Source organism: Synchiropus splendidus, chromosome 6 (genome assembly GCF_027744825.2).
Source record: "Synchiropus splendidus isolate RoL2022-P1 chromosome 6, RoL_Sspl_1.0, whole genome shotgun sequence".
Classification (NCBI taxonomy): Eukaryota; Metazoa; Chordata; class Actinopteri; order Syngnathiformes; family Callionymidae; genus Synchiropus; species Synchiropus splendidus.
The window spans coordinates 16,971,954-16,986,078 of record NC_071339.1 but is presented as its reverse complement, the minus strand read 5'-3'; the positions used below and the strand labels follow the sequence as shown (position 1 = coordinate 16,986,078).

The following is a 14,125-nucleotide window of genomic DNA, read 5'->3' as shown; positions in this document are numbered from 1 at the left end:
TCCCAAATCAAAGCCGTGAGCTCGCACGCCCAGAGATGTAAATAAAGACGCAGTGTGAGGCCGAAGAAAGACTCGCTTGTGTTTCTGCTGCTCCGACTGGATGCTCAGGACTGACCTGCAGTCGCCCAGGAAGTCAACAAAAACCAACGTTAGGTAACTCACAGCAAAGTCAAGCAAGCTGCAGCCATGTTGGAGGACGTTTCAAGGGTTGCAGTCCACACTTCCTCTTCACCTGTGATGTCGTTCAGCTGAGCAAATTGTGACCAGCTCCTGGTTAGTTTGGACTAAAGATTGTTGCTTTTGTGGGAGATGAAGTATTGCAGTAGAGATACACGAAGTCATAGAGTTTGAGCTTGCAGAAGTAATAGACACATTAGTGTTTTGTAAATGTCGTAGATGCACCACTAGTGGTGGTAGTTTTTGTTGTTGTCGGATAAAAAGTACAAGAAGTAGTAGCAGTGGCTGTGCTTGTCTTAGAAGTAGTACAAATAATTGTTTTAGTTGTTGTTGTAGAGGTTGTACTGTTTGTTGTTTCAGGAATAGAAGTACACAAAGTTGTAGTAGAGCAATTGGAGTAGTTGGAATTGCACTAAGAAGTAATAGTAGCTGTAACCGAGCAGAAACACAACGGAATAACATGAGGTGAGGGCAAAAAAAACAGACAATAAAAAAAAAAGTGTCTCTCTCAGAATGTAACTAGATGATGTCACATTGGCAACGAGCACACGTGTCTCTTAAACAGCCTTAAAGTGATGCATGTCTCTTTAGTACACAAAAGGCAGCAACTACAAAAACTGCAGTTGTATTTAAACTCTCAAGCACACACTTAAAAACACACGCAACCGGACATTGAGGGAGAAGGAAGTGACAGTCTGCAGTCCTGACTTCACCACTGGACATGACACCACACCAGCAGCTGCCTGTGATTGTGTTGAGGTGATCAAATGCTGTTCTTGTTGAGAGAATGTGCCACTGACCGTGGTGTCACCTCTTGGAAAATCAACCCACGCATGTTTGTCAGCACACATGCTTATCAGCGCACAGGAACCAGCCACGCTTGATTATTTATTAAAATCGGGTATAAAAAACATCAGCAACATTCATGAACTCTGAGTTGTGTAAGAGCAGGACGGGGCGGCCACTGCAAACAAGGCGGCCTCTGTGTCGGCGGATTCCAGATGGTCCTACTTGCCGAACACGCTGCCCCCTGCAGGTTTGGCTGCAGGCTTCTCCAGGCACGTCTCCGTCCCCGTCCTCACCCCGCTGAACACAGACGGAGCCACTTTCCCCGCTCGCTCTGGACACACCGGCAACACTGGGTTAATGTTGAGAGTCTGACAGAGAGCGTTTAAAAACAGCTCAAACACAGTCACACAAGTGCAATGTGGACCAGATCACTGCTGGTTACCACATCAACAAACAAACTCGCTGCCCTGTTTCAGGGTTCAAGGACGAACACCAAACATCAACCAGGGACGGCAGATACCTGCTGCAGTAGTAATGGTAAAGGCAAGCCTAGTATATGTAGAGCAGAGAATCGAAAAATGATAAGAAAATGTAGGAAAACTGTTAAATCACAACTCTGATTTACTTTTTCACTTTGTTAGCCTCTTGCTACGTTGCCATGATGCTCACTCACAACATGAACTTGACAAATACGACTCTGCTTTGCAGCTAACTCGAGCAAGATCTATCCAAACCAGTGGCATGGTGTCGCTCTTCAGTCGCTGCAGCCAAGCAGACAGGAGCGACTCACAACCCCAACTGGTGAAAACACACCTGAGCTCAACAATGTGACAGGGATGGGTCACTGGCCCTGCTGTCATCAGCAGCCACTATTTGCTTAGGCAGCACATTTCCTTCGCATCAAGGGAAGCCAGAAAGAGCTTCTTTTTTTCTGCTGAGCTCTATGTTCATTTTGAATTCAATTGTTTTCTCCTTGCTTGTCACAGAAGATTTTGCTGTATGGATAATATTACATTTTTACATTTGCTCATGTAGTTATTTTGCTTTGCTTTTGTACTGAATTTAAGAGGCTACAAATCTAAAAATTATTAAGACAATTCTTTTTTGAATAATTGGAATTAGAATATAAAACCATGTGTAAAAATAATTTATTTTGAAATTACTTCAATTTAATTATTTAAAAAAAAATCAACTTTTCAACATTAAAATTACTGAATTAAATTATACACATTTTCGCGTAAATGTAGTAAACGTAGTATTGCTTGACGTAGGACTTCTATTTGTATCTATCTTACTAACCGTTGTCGTAGATCCGGTTGTAGTGGTTTCTCTTCGGAGATCAATAAAGTATCTATCTGTCTAATTGTTTTTCCAGTGGGTTAGTTCGTAGTTGTTATAAAATTATGTGTCGGATTTACACAGCTCCCTGGTGGTCTAGTGGTTAGGATTCGGCGCTCTCACCGCCGCGGCCCGGGTTCGATTCCCGGTCAGGGAACTACTCTTTTTTTTTGCCGTTTACTTTTGATAGCTACAACTCGAATTTGGGCTCCGAATGAAATCGAACTCCTTTTCCCAAAATTATTCTCCTGTAGACCAAAGACTGACATCACCGACTGTCCAGACAGACTCTGACTCTGACTCACCGCACTCCGCCATGACCTCATAGGTCTTGCTCTTGACCTCGCCCTTCAGGCCCAGTTTGCTACGTGCGCCCTTCAGGTCCTCCTCCTTCATCGGCGGTCGCTTCTTCTTCTTCACCTCGCCTGGCTGGAGAGACAGAACACAGGTCGGCCATTGGTTGATTCCTGGGGCCCTGCAACCGTCCTCACCTGCGACATGGTTGTTCTCCGTCCTCTTGTTCGTCTCACACTGTCCCTCTCATCTGGTATATATATAGTCAGGGTCCAGCTTGAGTGTGTCGGGGGCCGAGCCTCTGTCCGGCTCCGTCTGTTGTCAGCGTGTATTATTAGACGTGACGTGAGGGATGCTACAAGCTCCGCTGAGCCAGGAGGAGAACAGCTGAGTGTGGATGGGGAGCCAACCCTCGGACCACCCTTCTACTGTAACAAGTTAATCCTGAGGAAGCTTTTGGCTTCCTGAGTTGGGCTGTTAAAATGTCAACATGTTCAGCCCTGTGGTAAAAAAGTGGCAGATCTGAGTCACATGGGATGACGAGAGCCTCCGAACTGGGAGTCCAGCTAACTTGGAAATATAAAACTCCTCTCTTCAACAAAAGGACTGGCGAGAGACACTATTTCAGCAGCTCAGTCTGAAATGTTGTAGCAGCTAATGTCTGAGCTCATGAAACAGTTGTGTAAGAGTATGTTTTCATCTTATCACACAAGCCAGTCCTTCATCATCCTCAGCAGCTCACTTGAGAGACTGATCTCAGATGTGGAAGGAGCCACGCCGCCAAGACGGCCAGGAGGACCTTCGAAGTCACGTCCATAGAAAATTACAGAACTTTTTTGACTAGTTTGTTTAAGACATTCTTTTAACCAGTTCAGGACTTTCGCAATGACCTTTGACCGAAACATCTTTTTCCTCCCAATTTTCAAGCCATTTTTGTATGTTCGACATCCAGTCGACAAGTCCGGTCAACTCTTCTATGTCCAGATAACTCTTTGCGGTGTCCACTCTCTGAAGCACTATCATACCTCACCTACTCTTCCTTCAGCGTCAACTTTTATGGACCAGCGATTCCAAGGGCCGAGATTTACTGTCATTTATCGGCCAGTTTCAGTTTATTAATTCAAACTACATGTACTTTAGCTCTGGTGGGCCACATAAATGATTTAGCTGGTCATATGTGGCCCTTAGGCCTCGGGTTTGACACCAGCTTTAACTTCTTTGGTGCTGAAGGTGTGTTGCTGGAGGAGTGCTCTCCTCTTGGCAGCACCACAGGAAGACATCCCATCAAAGCCATGAAACCTTGGAGAAGAAAAGTGGCGCATGATATTATTTCACATATTTTATTGGGAAAAAAAAACAAAACAAAGGATACTGCACGTCCCTTGTGTAACCCTTTGACTCTGCAAAACAATTAAGACCTATAGAGAGACTGCTGCTGCTGCGGCCCCATCCTCATCTCACTCAGAGATGAAGAGTAACAACATTCACACCAGGACTCACGACGGCATGAACAGTACGTTGTCGCTGTCCCACTCCTCACTCACAGAAACAGTTTCGCGGTCTGTGCATGTTCACATTCTGAACTCGGGTCCTGCCGCGGTCCTGGACACCCACAGTGGAAACAAGGGAATGGAGGAGGAGGAGGAGGAGCAGGAGACAGATGAGAGGAGCTCATCTGCTCTGGAGCTAGGCTGTTGCTGTCGCTGTGCAAGAAACAGTTCACCCAGGAATGAAGAAACATTTGGCTGCAGATGAGACAGACACTTAAAAGAAACGCAGAGACACAGCTGAGATCAGAGTACCGGCCCCGTCACGGTCCTGAGAGCACCCACTCGGTCACCAGGTTCAATCACTCCTCGCTCTGGTCCCACACTTCTGAGTGCACCTGAACGCACCATCCCTGACAGGTCTGAGTGAGTGTTTCTAGTTTCTCAGGAGCGTCACAAAAAAATAAACAAATAATGCTAACATGACACCAGTCTATGGCGACACCCTCAGAGTCGAGGACACACCTCCAGGAAGTCTTGGAGAGAACAGATGATGGAACCACGTCATGAGAGCAATAAAGAGAACGACTTATTTGCAACACTGGGTGTTTCAACACGCTGCATTAAAGGGAGGCGTGACCTGCAGGTCCAAGGTCAAACTGGAATTCCCATACGGTGCTTCTTCTTCTTCACCGTCTTCGCACCAGTGAGCCTCCGGACGTCGTCCTCGTCCGACTCATCCATCTCGTCGTCTGCTGAGAACAAGATCTGAAAGCACAGGAGGATGACGTGACGGCAGGGGTCGTCAGAAGGTCACCACTGGAGGGTCATGTCAGGTGTCAGGAGGTGCAGTGGTGAACAATCCACCATTTTATGACCCCAGATGGTATGCTCAGATGAAGTTTGACTGCTGGTTATTGTTCTAGGCAGTGGACACACTGTAAAACATATTCTTTTTAAATAATAAATTAACTTTGAATGCACGAACACAAGGCTTCTCTGTTTCACTATGAGACAAATAACGCAGCGCTGTGTGAAAAAGATGCGAGCCAGCCAGGAGTCGAACCTAGAATCTTCTGATCCGTAGTCAGACGCGTTATCCATTGCGCCACTGGCCCGACAGAAAGCTCGAGACGAGGGAAGCGGCTATAAGCGCGACACAAACATTTCCGTCCTCTTCGTGCGGGATCCGCTTTCACGCGTTCATTCCACCGATTAAAGGATTCATTCCTTCGCTTTTATTCAACCTGATGATGTTGAGGAAGGTACGCGGAAGCAGCGCCGCCCTCAAGGAACTGTGCTCTGAACCGCTCTCAGTCAACTAGAGGGGAATGTTACAGCGCTCGACGACGCTTCACACCGGAAAGTTGAATTGAACTAGAATTAAAAGTGAAGATGACAAATGACCGCCGAACGACAGCGCAAGAAATTCTTTCCAAATAAGACAAAAAGTCACGAGCCAGCCAGGAGTCGAACCTAGAATCTTCTGATCCGTAGTCAGACGCGTTATCCATTGCGCCACTGGCCCGCCGAGGACACGGGCAGAGCGGAAGGGATTACAAGTCTGAGCCGACAGCGTCGCCCGCTCTTCCCGAGGACAGTCGTGTTAACTGCCCGTTTTTACGCTTCATACAGTTGGAAACGACTGAGTGTAACCGAGAACACATCTATAATAAGCGGTCGAGACATAGTATGACGACTTAACGGTAAACCACTTTTCGTCCGGTAGTTACTCGTTTTATTCTACAATTCGACTGCTTCGTTTGTGCCCTCGAAAACAAAGCAGAGCAAAACATTCACCTTTATATTTTGGTGCGCAAAACACTCCCGTGAACCGAAATGAACAATGAAGAACAAAAAGTTACGAGCTAGCCAGGAGTCGAACCTAGAATCTTCTGATCCGTAGTCAGACGCGTTATCCATTGCGCCACTAGCCCGATGAGAAACACGAGCCTGCTGCATGCTATAAGGAGCTGCAGTGACTGGAGGAGCTTCCAACATCATGAATATGGCTTGTATCAGCTCCTACTATAACTCACGTCTACATTTTAAGTAACAACAAACTATTCTTTGTCGTGTAAGTAAATGTGTAAAAGTATAAAATGCCAGACAAAAAAGTATTGCGGAAGTTGAAAACAATGTAGTTCACATGCCAGTCCTCTATACGGCGCCGTAACGCCCTCATGAACAAGAGTAAGCCACACGAGAGCAGGAGCAGGAAACACCTTTCTCATTGGTAAGACACAGAGTCAGAGCTGATTTTATTAGCACCTTGGTTGCTTCAGAGTTTAGTTAGGCAGGCCTGTGTGGCGACCTGCACCAAAACCAGCAACCGCCTCTGACATCACTGAAGACATGTCAGAGCGGTAAAAGGCAGCCGTGATCTGAACGTACCTCTGACTCCGAGTCGTCGTGGGACAGCGCTCGTCTGTAGCGGACCTTGCTGTTCCCCCTGGAGTCCTCCTCTCTCTCCTCCTGCTTTGCTTTTGTTCTGTGCTTTTTCATGAGGAAGTTGTCTACCACCCAAAACATGAGGGCCTGAGAGCACAGGGATCATTAACACACCACGGCTGCAGGCATCTGAGCCTCTGGAGACACAAGGCAGCTGGAGCCCTCAGTGGCCGGTGTGTGTTCGTACCCGAGCAGCCGTTGCTGGGTTAAGAACACAGCACTTGGAAAGACTTACGTTGACGAAGAACGGGACAATGAGCATGACGATGGCAAGCTCCAGGGCAGCGTTGTGAATGGGGTTGAGGAGAGCCAGCTGCAGAGAGACACACACACACACACAGGTTAGTTAAGGGTTATTTAATTCTAGTTTTGGGCTCCAAACCCCAAGGCTGATGGTCACCTCTATAAACTGCCTTGTTCAGCTGGTGGACACCACACACTCACTAACACCACTCATTCTCACGCTCCCTGGTGGTCTAGTGGTTAGGATTCAGCGCTCTCACCGCCGCGGCCCGGGTTCGATTCCCGGTCAGGGAACTAACTTTTGAACGAGCCACGTCAAAGACACACAACTACAAACAATGTTTGCATTGCTGTTTTTGTAATCAAGAGTGAGCAGCGAAACACGGCAGTTGCTTCATGGCACGTTGCGCCTGACGCTGGACATTCAGAGGTCTGAGGGTCAGTGTTAACGTGTCAGAGGAAGAAGTACTTTAGAGAAAGTCTTGGTCAGCTTGAGCAGTTCTGTTGGTTTTCCTGATTCCTGATTCGCCTGGTCACCCCTTACAGGCACCTCAACTCCCTGGTGGTCTAGTGGTTAGGATTCGGCGCTCTCACCGCCGCGGCCCGGGTTCGATTCCCGGTCAGGGAACTACTTTTGTGCTAAGCTGAAGAACATTACCAATTACGATGACTACTACAACGAGGTGGAAATGCAACTTCAGTAAAAATGACCTGACGGTACTTACAAAATTCTCACTAAAGTAAAAGCTGAAAAGTAGCATCTTGAAATTAAGTACAATGTGATTTAGCACGCCATCAGATCCTTAGCTGCTCATGTGTAAGAACCAACTGAATTACATCGATATATATGTTGGGAATCAAGAGGGTTTTGTGTTCATTTTGTGCATGAGGAACAAACATCATCATTTTGATGTGTAAACATCTTGTTCGACAACGCACTGCAGGGTTCTGCCAGCAGAGCTCAGGAAGCTTGAGAAATGAAGAAAAAATGATTTTGAATTACCAGACTAAAACTGTGACATTTTAATTTCATTTGAACAGAAACACCAGACAGAGTTCAGAGACAACTACACACCTGTTGAATGAAAACGGTGACAGACACACTGAATAAAGAATGTTCACAGACAGTTTGAACCCAACTCATAGGGAGTGTAAAAGGGTTGTTGCTAAGAGGTTTCATCAGCTAGTGATATTGCAGATAAAATCTACACGGTTGTGTGCAGACAGAAAGTCTGATTTTTTGTTTTAAACACATATGAGTTTGAATCGATCTGCTTTCTGATGAAGGAAGTACTCTCTCGACAGGGGTGTTTTTCAAAATAAAAGCCTTACAACCATAAACCAGGGGAGGGGTGTTGAAAGGTTTAAATGCACATCACGTGAAGTCCTCAACAACATTGCTCAGCAACTATTGACCACTGTGCCATATCAATATGCCATGTCTAATAAAGAATTACTATAGATTATTTAAAAAGTGGAGATAACAGCTAGCAGAATAAAAGCACAGACATCATATGTAGAGGAGCAAAGGTAATTTACTGAGTGAGTTACTCAAAAGTAAGTACAGCAACAAGAGTACTTCTATACCTTGTGTACTTCCTTACACTCCACCTCTGCACAAGACTACTTGCCTCAATTATAGGCGAGTCGGAGAGGGTGTCCAGTCTCTTTACCATACAAAAAAACAGATTTACTCTTGCGTTATCAGTGGTTGCCAAACATTTCAATTGCTTACTAACCTGCTATGATGAAGAAAGGCAACAAAGAAAACTTCAATCGTTTACAGTATTTGTGGGCTTAAACTACGTAACATTAGTTTGGAATTAAATATCTGTTGGTTCCTTGTGTTTTAATAGTGTTTATAGAAATCTCAGCAGATGGAAGTCTGCACTTACAGAAGGAGCCTGTAGAGGGAGTTCAGTCTTGAGTTTGTCCTCTATTTAGACCAAGCTGAGCTCAACTTCTTGTTCAGCTGTGTGAGAGACCAGCTGGTTACTGATGCAGGACCCTCACACTCCCTGGTGGTCTAGTGGTTAGGATTCGGCGCTCTCACCGCCGCGGCCCGGGTTCGATTCCCGGTCAGGGAACTACTCTTTTGTGCAGTGTGACACACTAAATGTGTCACATGACCAACACTAAGTCATGTGACACTGAGATGTCCGCGATCAGGAGTGTTTCCGTGAGGCTTGAATGAGTATGTTTTATTAGGAACAGAAGACTTCCTGAGTAGAAATAAACATCACTGATGGTTCCACTTGCGCTGACGCGGTCACTGACCTTCTTCCACTGAGGGATGAGAAGAACCAACATGATGAGGATCTTCTCAAACATCATGATGAGGATGTAGAGGATGCACTGACCCAGCCAGGCCGTACACTGCACCGGCTCCCCTGGAGGACAGAGACACAGCCACATCAGCAGAATCCAACACGTCATTGATCATCATTTGATATCGCTGCGTCTGTGACTCGGAGGGACTTGGAGGACGCGAGAACGCTGGCCAAGCAGGAAGTGAGCAGGAAGCTCGTAATAATCCCGGTGAGGAGAGTCTCACAGACAGAGGGACCAGATTTGTGCTGACTTATCCACCACGACATGAGCAGCCTCACCGTATTCTCCAAAGCGAAGAGAGTCCCACTGCCGCCACTCGACAACGGCGCTGACGGCTCGCACTCCAGCGTAGATGAACAACATGCCCAGTGAAGCGTCCAGGAGGAAGTTTATGAGGTATCTGGAGGACACACGGATTCCTAGTGAGAACCCTGTTCAGAAGCCTGAGGAAAACCGGCGACTCACAGCGAGCAGGGATCCTCCTCCGTGAGGTCGGACAGGTAGACGTTAGCGAAGTGGATGAAGAGCATCCCGATGGCCTGCTTGGACGTGTCCAGGAACCTGCAGAGGACGAGAGGAAAATCACAGCGGGATGCCTCTCCAGAGGGTCCAGTTTGAGCCGTCTCACCAGATTCTCCAGGGTCTCCTCTCATGTTTGGGCTCCCTGAAGCGTTTCACTGTGGAGACAGACACGCAGAGAGGACTGTTTTTTGAGTGATGAGGAAACAGAACTGACCTCAGCAAAGGTCAGGGAGAGCACATCAACCCACAACAGGAACCTCACGGACAAGAATTGAACACCTCCACAACTGACTCTTTGTCCCAATATCCCAAAGTGACTTTTTCAATGCCATGACTTTGCGTTGCCCTGTACTGACATCCCATGAAAGACCACAGCCAGCTGTATTTCTAACTCAGCCCATGTCATCAATCAGTCTACTGTGGTCTTCACGTAGCCTTCATTACATCTTCTCAGACTCGGTGGTGGCTTGCTTCCCACAAGTGTGCTGTTAACTTCCCCGATTCAATGATTGACTAGTATTCCAGTACCAACCAGCGAAAATCAAGTTTTTCATATGCTTTTTCATCATGTACTTCACATCTTTATTGGTCCTCCTTAACAGGCTATCTAAAAAGACAGAGTCCCATTCCACTTTCCATGGTCTGGAAAACAAGCTTTGAAAAGAGCTTGGTGATGTGCACAGGAACCCAGACTGAGGCCTTGAGTCCCCTCGCCTCCAACTGTGTGACACACAAGTACACACAGCATCGAACTGTCACCAGTAAGTACGATGACTCGAGTAGCACAAGCAACATTCAAAACAGAAGGGTTTAAGATGGAGCAAAGCTACAAATCAGTGAAACAACATTTGTTTTGTTAGTCATTATTAAACACTTCCTTTTTATAGATTATGGGGAAGTGACCAGGAGAGGAACACACTGTCTGGAGCGTAAGGACAAGCTTCTAATGAAACTGAAGTTCAACAAAAATGTCACGCAGTCTCATTCAAGTTTAGAAATGACCATAAAGTTTGAGCTAGCATGTGGTGCGAGGTTTTTAAATAGAGTCTTCGACAGTAGAGTCCCACTGATAAGAAGTCCACAGGCTGTGTTCGGCTCATGAGCCACAGTTGTTGTTGATGTTGCTTCGCCTGACTGAAGACTTTCTGCACACGACAGATTCATGATAAGGGCCTGATCTGCATGCAACTGCTGTTTGTTTTCATCTAGCAAATTTCCTAAAAAGCGAAGCAAATGTCATTGAAATTTCATGAAATGTTGATTACATTTTGGTGGTATTCTGGATTACCATGACCATGACGTTCAGACCTGGGCAAAGTGTGAACCATGGGCCCTTTGACAATATAAGTGTGACCCTAAAGGGGTCATGATCATGACAAAACACTTCTGATAGCTAGCATAAAGAATGCCCTTCTTCTTCTACTAGTTGGAAATATAAATAGTTGAAGATCTTTGTTTTAGGACTTTATTTTCTTTTTGTCCCTCAAAATAAAATCAATAGAAAACAATAACAATATCGCTAATAATAATAATAATTAAACCTATTAAAATGACATTGAATACTTGCTGATAGCCTTGTCACTTGAGTGTATATATGTTTTTCTCACACTTTCTCATCAGCCCTTTTGGCTTGACGCCCCTCACAACAGTCACAGTGTAACATGTGGCCCTGAAAATGTAAAATGTTCATAAAATGTACATAAAATGTAATTGCCCGCATCCCTCCAACTTAAAACAATATTTACTTTGTCACTATTAAACATTCACTTCCTTCCTCATTAAACAAAATGTCAGTAAATATCGAATCAAACAACATGGAAAAATAATAATATTTGAGAAATACAATACAAGTTAGATTTCATTAGACTTTCTTTTCTTGAATTGTACATACTCAATATAATATCACAATAATGACATACACAGCAGCTAGGCAGAGGTCGGCGCTCTCCTGGTGCTTTTCTAGTTGTGATGAGTCACCAGAATGTCTGCTGTGCTTCAGATTCAGAGGCCCATTGATATACCTCAAGTATAGCCTCTGTATTAGCATCTGCTTCATCACCTCCAACCTGAAGCTGTTGACTGCAGACTGTGAAGTGTGAACACACCCTGCTCGCACCAAGGTGTGATATTGGTACAGCAGGTGGGAGACACCTCTGAACTGCGGTTAGAGAGCAGCTTTAACATTTCTCACTGCCTCCCCGGGAGGCTGCCCTCCGATGGGACAGAAGGAACCACTGCTCTCATGAGGTCATACAGAGCAGCCGGTGCCAGACACTGACCCGAAAGAAACGTGGCTGCAGCCACACACCGGTGTCCCGGCCAGGGTTCTGAAGGTCACGCCAGCTTCACGCGAAAAAAAGTTGTCAATGATTGACAACAGAGAATATTTAGATGTTTGCACAGCAGGCAGGTGCTGAGTGGAAGGATGAACTCAAACTTCATCCGACAAGTTCAGAATCGTCAGGCAAGACCATTTAGAAAAACTGATGGATACGAGTGCACTTTTAAAAAGCATCAAAGATTTTAGCGATTAAATTCCCCTTGGTTGTCTCATCTATAATACATTCATCATAAGAGATGATAAAGCATTAATAGAACACTTTCACAGTTTTATAATGTAAGGCAACTGATGACAAAATGGCTGGACTTGAAGTTTACATAAAGAGAATTAACGACATTATACAGTGTGGTTATTGTTATTTGACTCTTGATATCAAGGACGGAACTATATACAAATAAAAAATGCAAGTCCAACAACAATACAATGTGCTGTTGTTACCATGATTCATTTGTAATGTCTTAAACCTCTTGCATTAAAATGTCCAATAAATGCACGAGAAATGCAATTTCAAAGAAACATTTAAGTATTTTCTAATGCTGCTGCATTTTCACCCTTTAATTGAATATAAAGCTCATTGGTTCAGTTAACAGGGGGTCGATAACCATTGATTTGAACTCTGACTTTTCTTTCATGCATAAAGATCTTTATTATCCAGGAAGCAAACTGCTGGATTTAACACCAGAGTTTCTTCAAAAATCTTGACCTCCGACTCTGCGACAGATATAAAATATGGACCAGAACCAGGCGTCGCAGACATCAGAAATAATGTTTCTTTTAGCTAATAGTTGTGTTGTTGTTGTTCACTATTGTTTTGATCATATTTATTTATGAACAGTGGGTCGAGTATGACGTAGATAAAACACTTGGTGACTAGAAACATTCTTGGTAACGTGAACTGACATAAAACAACATAAAATTGTTGTTGTTATTGACAAGAGATCCCAGGAGTGAGAGTATTTACAGATTTTTTGAGGTTAAGAAAGTCACTCCAATGTCAGTCTGGACCAATATGTTGCTTTGTGTATGACTACAGGGGCATGAGTTTAGGCTTTAATAAGAGGTTGAGATGTTTTGGAATCTGGCAAACAGTGAGGGCACCATGTTCATTCTCAAGGATCAAAGCATCTGATCACTAACGAGATTCTACTGGAGCACTTCCTGCCGGTGTCGGGTATCAGAGCTGAGGAGGTACTCACACATGAGAATGCTGAAGGCCATCATGGCCAGGAGTCCCTGCAGGAAGATCCCGAACGAGTCCATCAGAGCTCCATTCTGGCAGCCTCTATTGTCCGTCCCTGGCGAGGGGCTGGAGGGCGACGACGTGTTGGTCAGGGACCCTCCTGGAGCCGTGAGCGCCGACTCCCCGGGCTGGGACACCGCGTTGAGAGCCATTGAAGCTAGAGGAACCGTGTTCTTCGCTGAATGGTCCGGAGTCCTCTCCTCGGTGGTCAGCTAATCGATGCACTAGAAAGATGGTGGCATCCTCTCCTCACTAATGTCATTCTCCTGCTCCAGATACCGACACCAGCGTGGCCACCATGTCCTCCAGACTGTGTCTCGAAGTTACAACTCACTTCTTCACATTAAAAATGAAAAGCTTCGGTGGAGGAAAAATACATTCCCAGCCTGGAGAAGAAGCTAACGAGGAGACGCAGCGGCTGAATACGACTCGTAATTAAAGGTCCGGTTGTTCTTCTTGCTGAACTACTTTTGCAGCGTCAGTGTCAACAAACAAAGAGGGGAATTCTCTCCGGCAAAACACCCGAAGAGAAGAGCAGGGATGCGGGTGTCCTGACGTGGACCACCTAGCCTCAAAGCTAACACACAAGCGCTAACACACAGAAAACAAACTACCCGGACGAGGACACGGAAAGTCCCACGTGCAAACCTGCTCAAGTCAAACGAAGCAAGCGCCCTTCCACTTTCGGTCCGAGGAGACTGAGTTTAACGCAGGTAACAGGTCAAGACTTGATCCATCAGAGTTCCCCGACTCTCCTCTCAGCAGCGCCCACTCATGTTGACAGACGCACGGTCACGTGGACAGCGTCTATCCAACTGCACCATGGGAAACGAAGTCAGTATACAAACCCTCGCGTTACGTGTCAGTTAGCGGGCGCGACAGCGAATGAAAGGAAGTGAAATCAGGTGCAGC

General features: G+C 45.6%; 1 protein-coding gene and 7 non-coding genes across 9 annotated transcripts; 4 read left to right on the top strand and 4 right to left on the bottom strand.

Annotated features, from left to right (window-relative positions):
* Positions 1 to 1,052: 1,052 nt before the first annotated feature.
* Positions 1,053 to 14,004, bottom strand: LOC128761194 (store-operated calcium entry regulator STIMATE-like). 2 transcript variants are annotated; one of them, XM_053869238.1, is made up of 10 exons: positions 13,170 to 14,004; positions 9,739 to 9,787; positions 9,576 to 9,671; positions 9,389 to 9,510; positions 9,057 to 9,169; positions 6,772 to 6,849; positions 6,480 to 6,623; positions 4,746 to 4,853; positions 2,610 to 2,733; positions 1,053 to 1,297 (listed from the first exon to the last, which is right to left on the bottom strand). In XM_053869238.1, the coding sequence occupies exons 1-10, from the start codon at positions 13,363 to 13,365 to the stop codon at positions 1,185 to 1,187; spliced, it is 1,143 nt and encodes a 380-aa protein (XP_053725213.1). In that variant the 5' UTR covers positions 13,366 to 14,004; the 3' UTR covers positions 1,053 to 1,184. The 2 variants fall into 2 exon arrangements, with proteins under 2 accessions (XP_053725213.1, XP_053725212.1); XM_053869237.1 differs by lacking the exons at positions 4,746 to 4,853; positions 6,480 to 6,623; positions 6,772 to 6,849; ... (3 more) ...; positions 9,739 to 9,787; positions 13,170 to 14,004 and adding an exon at positions 2,796 to 3,274.
* trnae-cuc (transfer RNA glutamic acid (anticodon CUC)) lies at positions 2,390 to 2,461 on the top strand. The gene has a single exon. It is a non-coding gene; the product is annotated as a tRNA-Glu (tRNA).
* On the bottom strand, positions 5,131 to 5,203 carry trnar-acg (transfer RNA arginine (anticodon ACG)). The gene has a single exon. It is a non-coding gene; the product is annotated as a tRNA-Arg (tRNA).
* On the bottom strand, positions 5,541 to 5,613 carry trnar-acg (transfer RNA arginine (anticodon ACG)). The gene has a single exon. It is a non-coding gene; the product is annotated as a tRNA-Arg (tRNA).
* On the bottom strand, positions 5,950 to 6,022 carry trnar-acg (transfer RNA arginine (anticodon ACG)). Its single transcript has one exon. It is a non-coding gene; the product is annotated as a tRNA-Arg (tRNA).
* On the top strand, positions 7,002 to 7,073 carry trnae-cuc (transfer RNA glutamic acid (anticodon CUC)). Its single transcript has one exon. It is a non-coding gene; the product is annotated as a tRNA-Glu (tRNA).
* trnae-cuc (transfer RNA glutamic acid (anticodon CUC)) lies at positions 7,336 to 7,407 on the top strand. The gene has a single exon. It is a non-coding gene; the product is annotated as a tRNA-Glu (tRNA).
* Positions 8,795 to 8,866, top strand: trnae-cuc (transfer RNA glutamic acid (anticodon CUC)). Its single transcript has one exon. It is a non-coding gene; the product is annotated as a tRNA-Glu (tRNA).
* Positions 14,005 to 14,125: the final 121 nt, after the last annotated feature.

Bases quoted from the DNA above. Each gene is read 5' to 3' on its own strand.
- LOC128761194 (XM_053869238.1), bottom strand. From the start codon at position 13,365: ATGGCTCTCAACGCGGTGTCCCAGCCCGGGGAGTCGGCGCTCACGGCT. The intron at 9,170-9,388 runs GTGAGGCTGCTC...TCTGTCCTCCAG, and splicing joins TCTTCGCTTTGGAGAATACG to GGGAGCCGGTGCAGTGTACG. The intron at 4,854-6,479 runs GTACGTTCAGAT...CTGTGCTTTCAG, and splicing joins ACGACGACTCGGAGTCAGAG to ATCTTGTTCTCAGCAGACGA.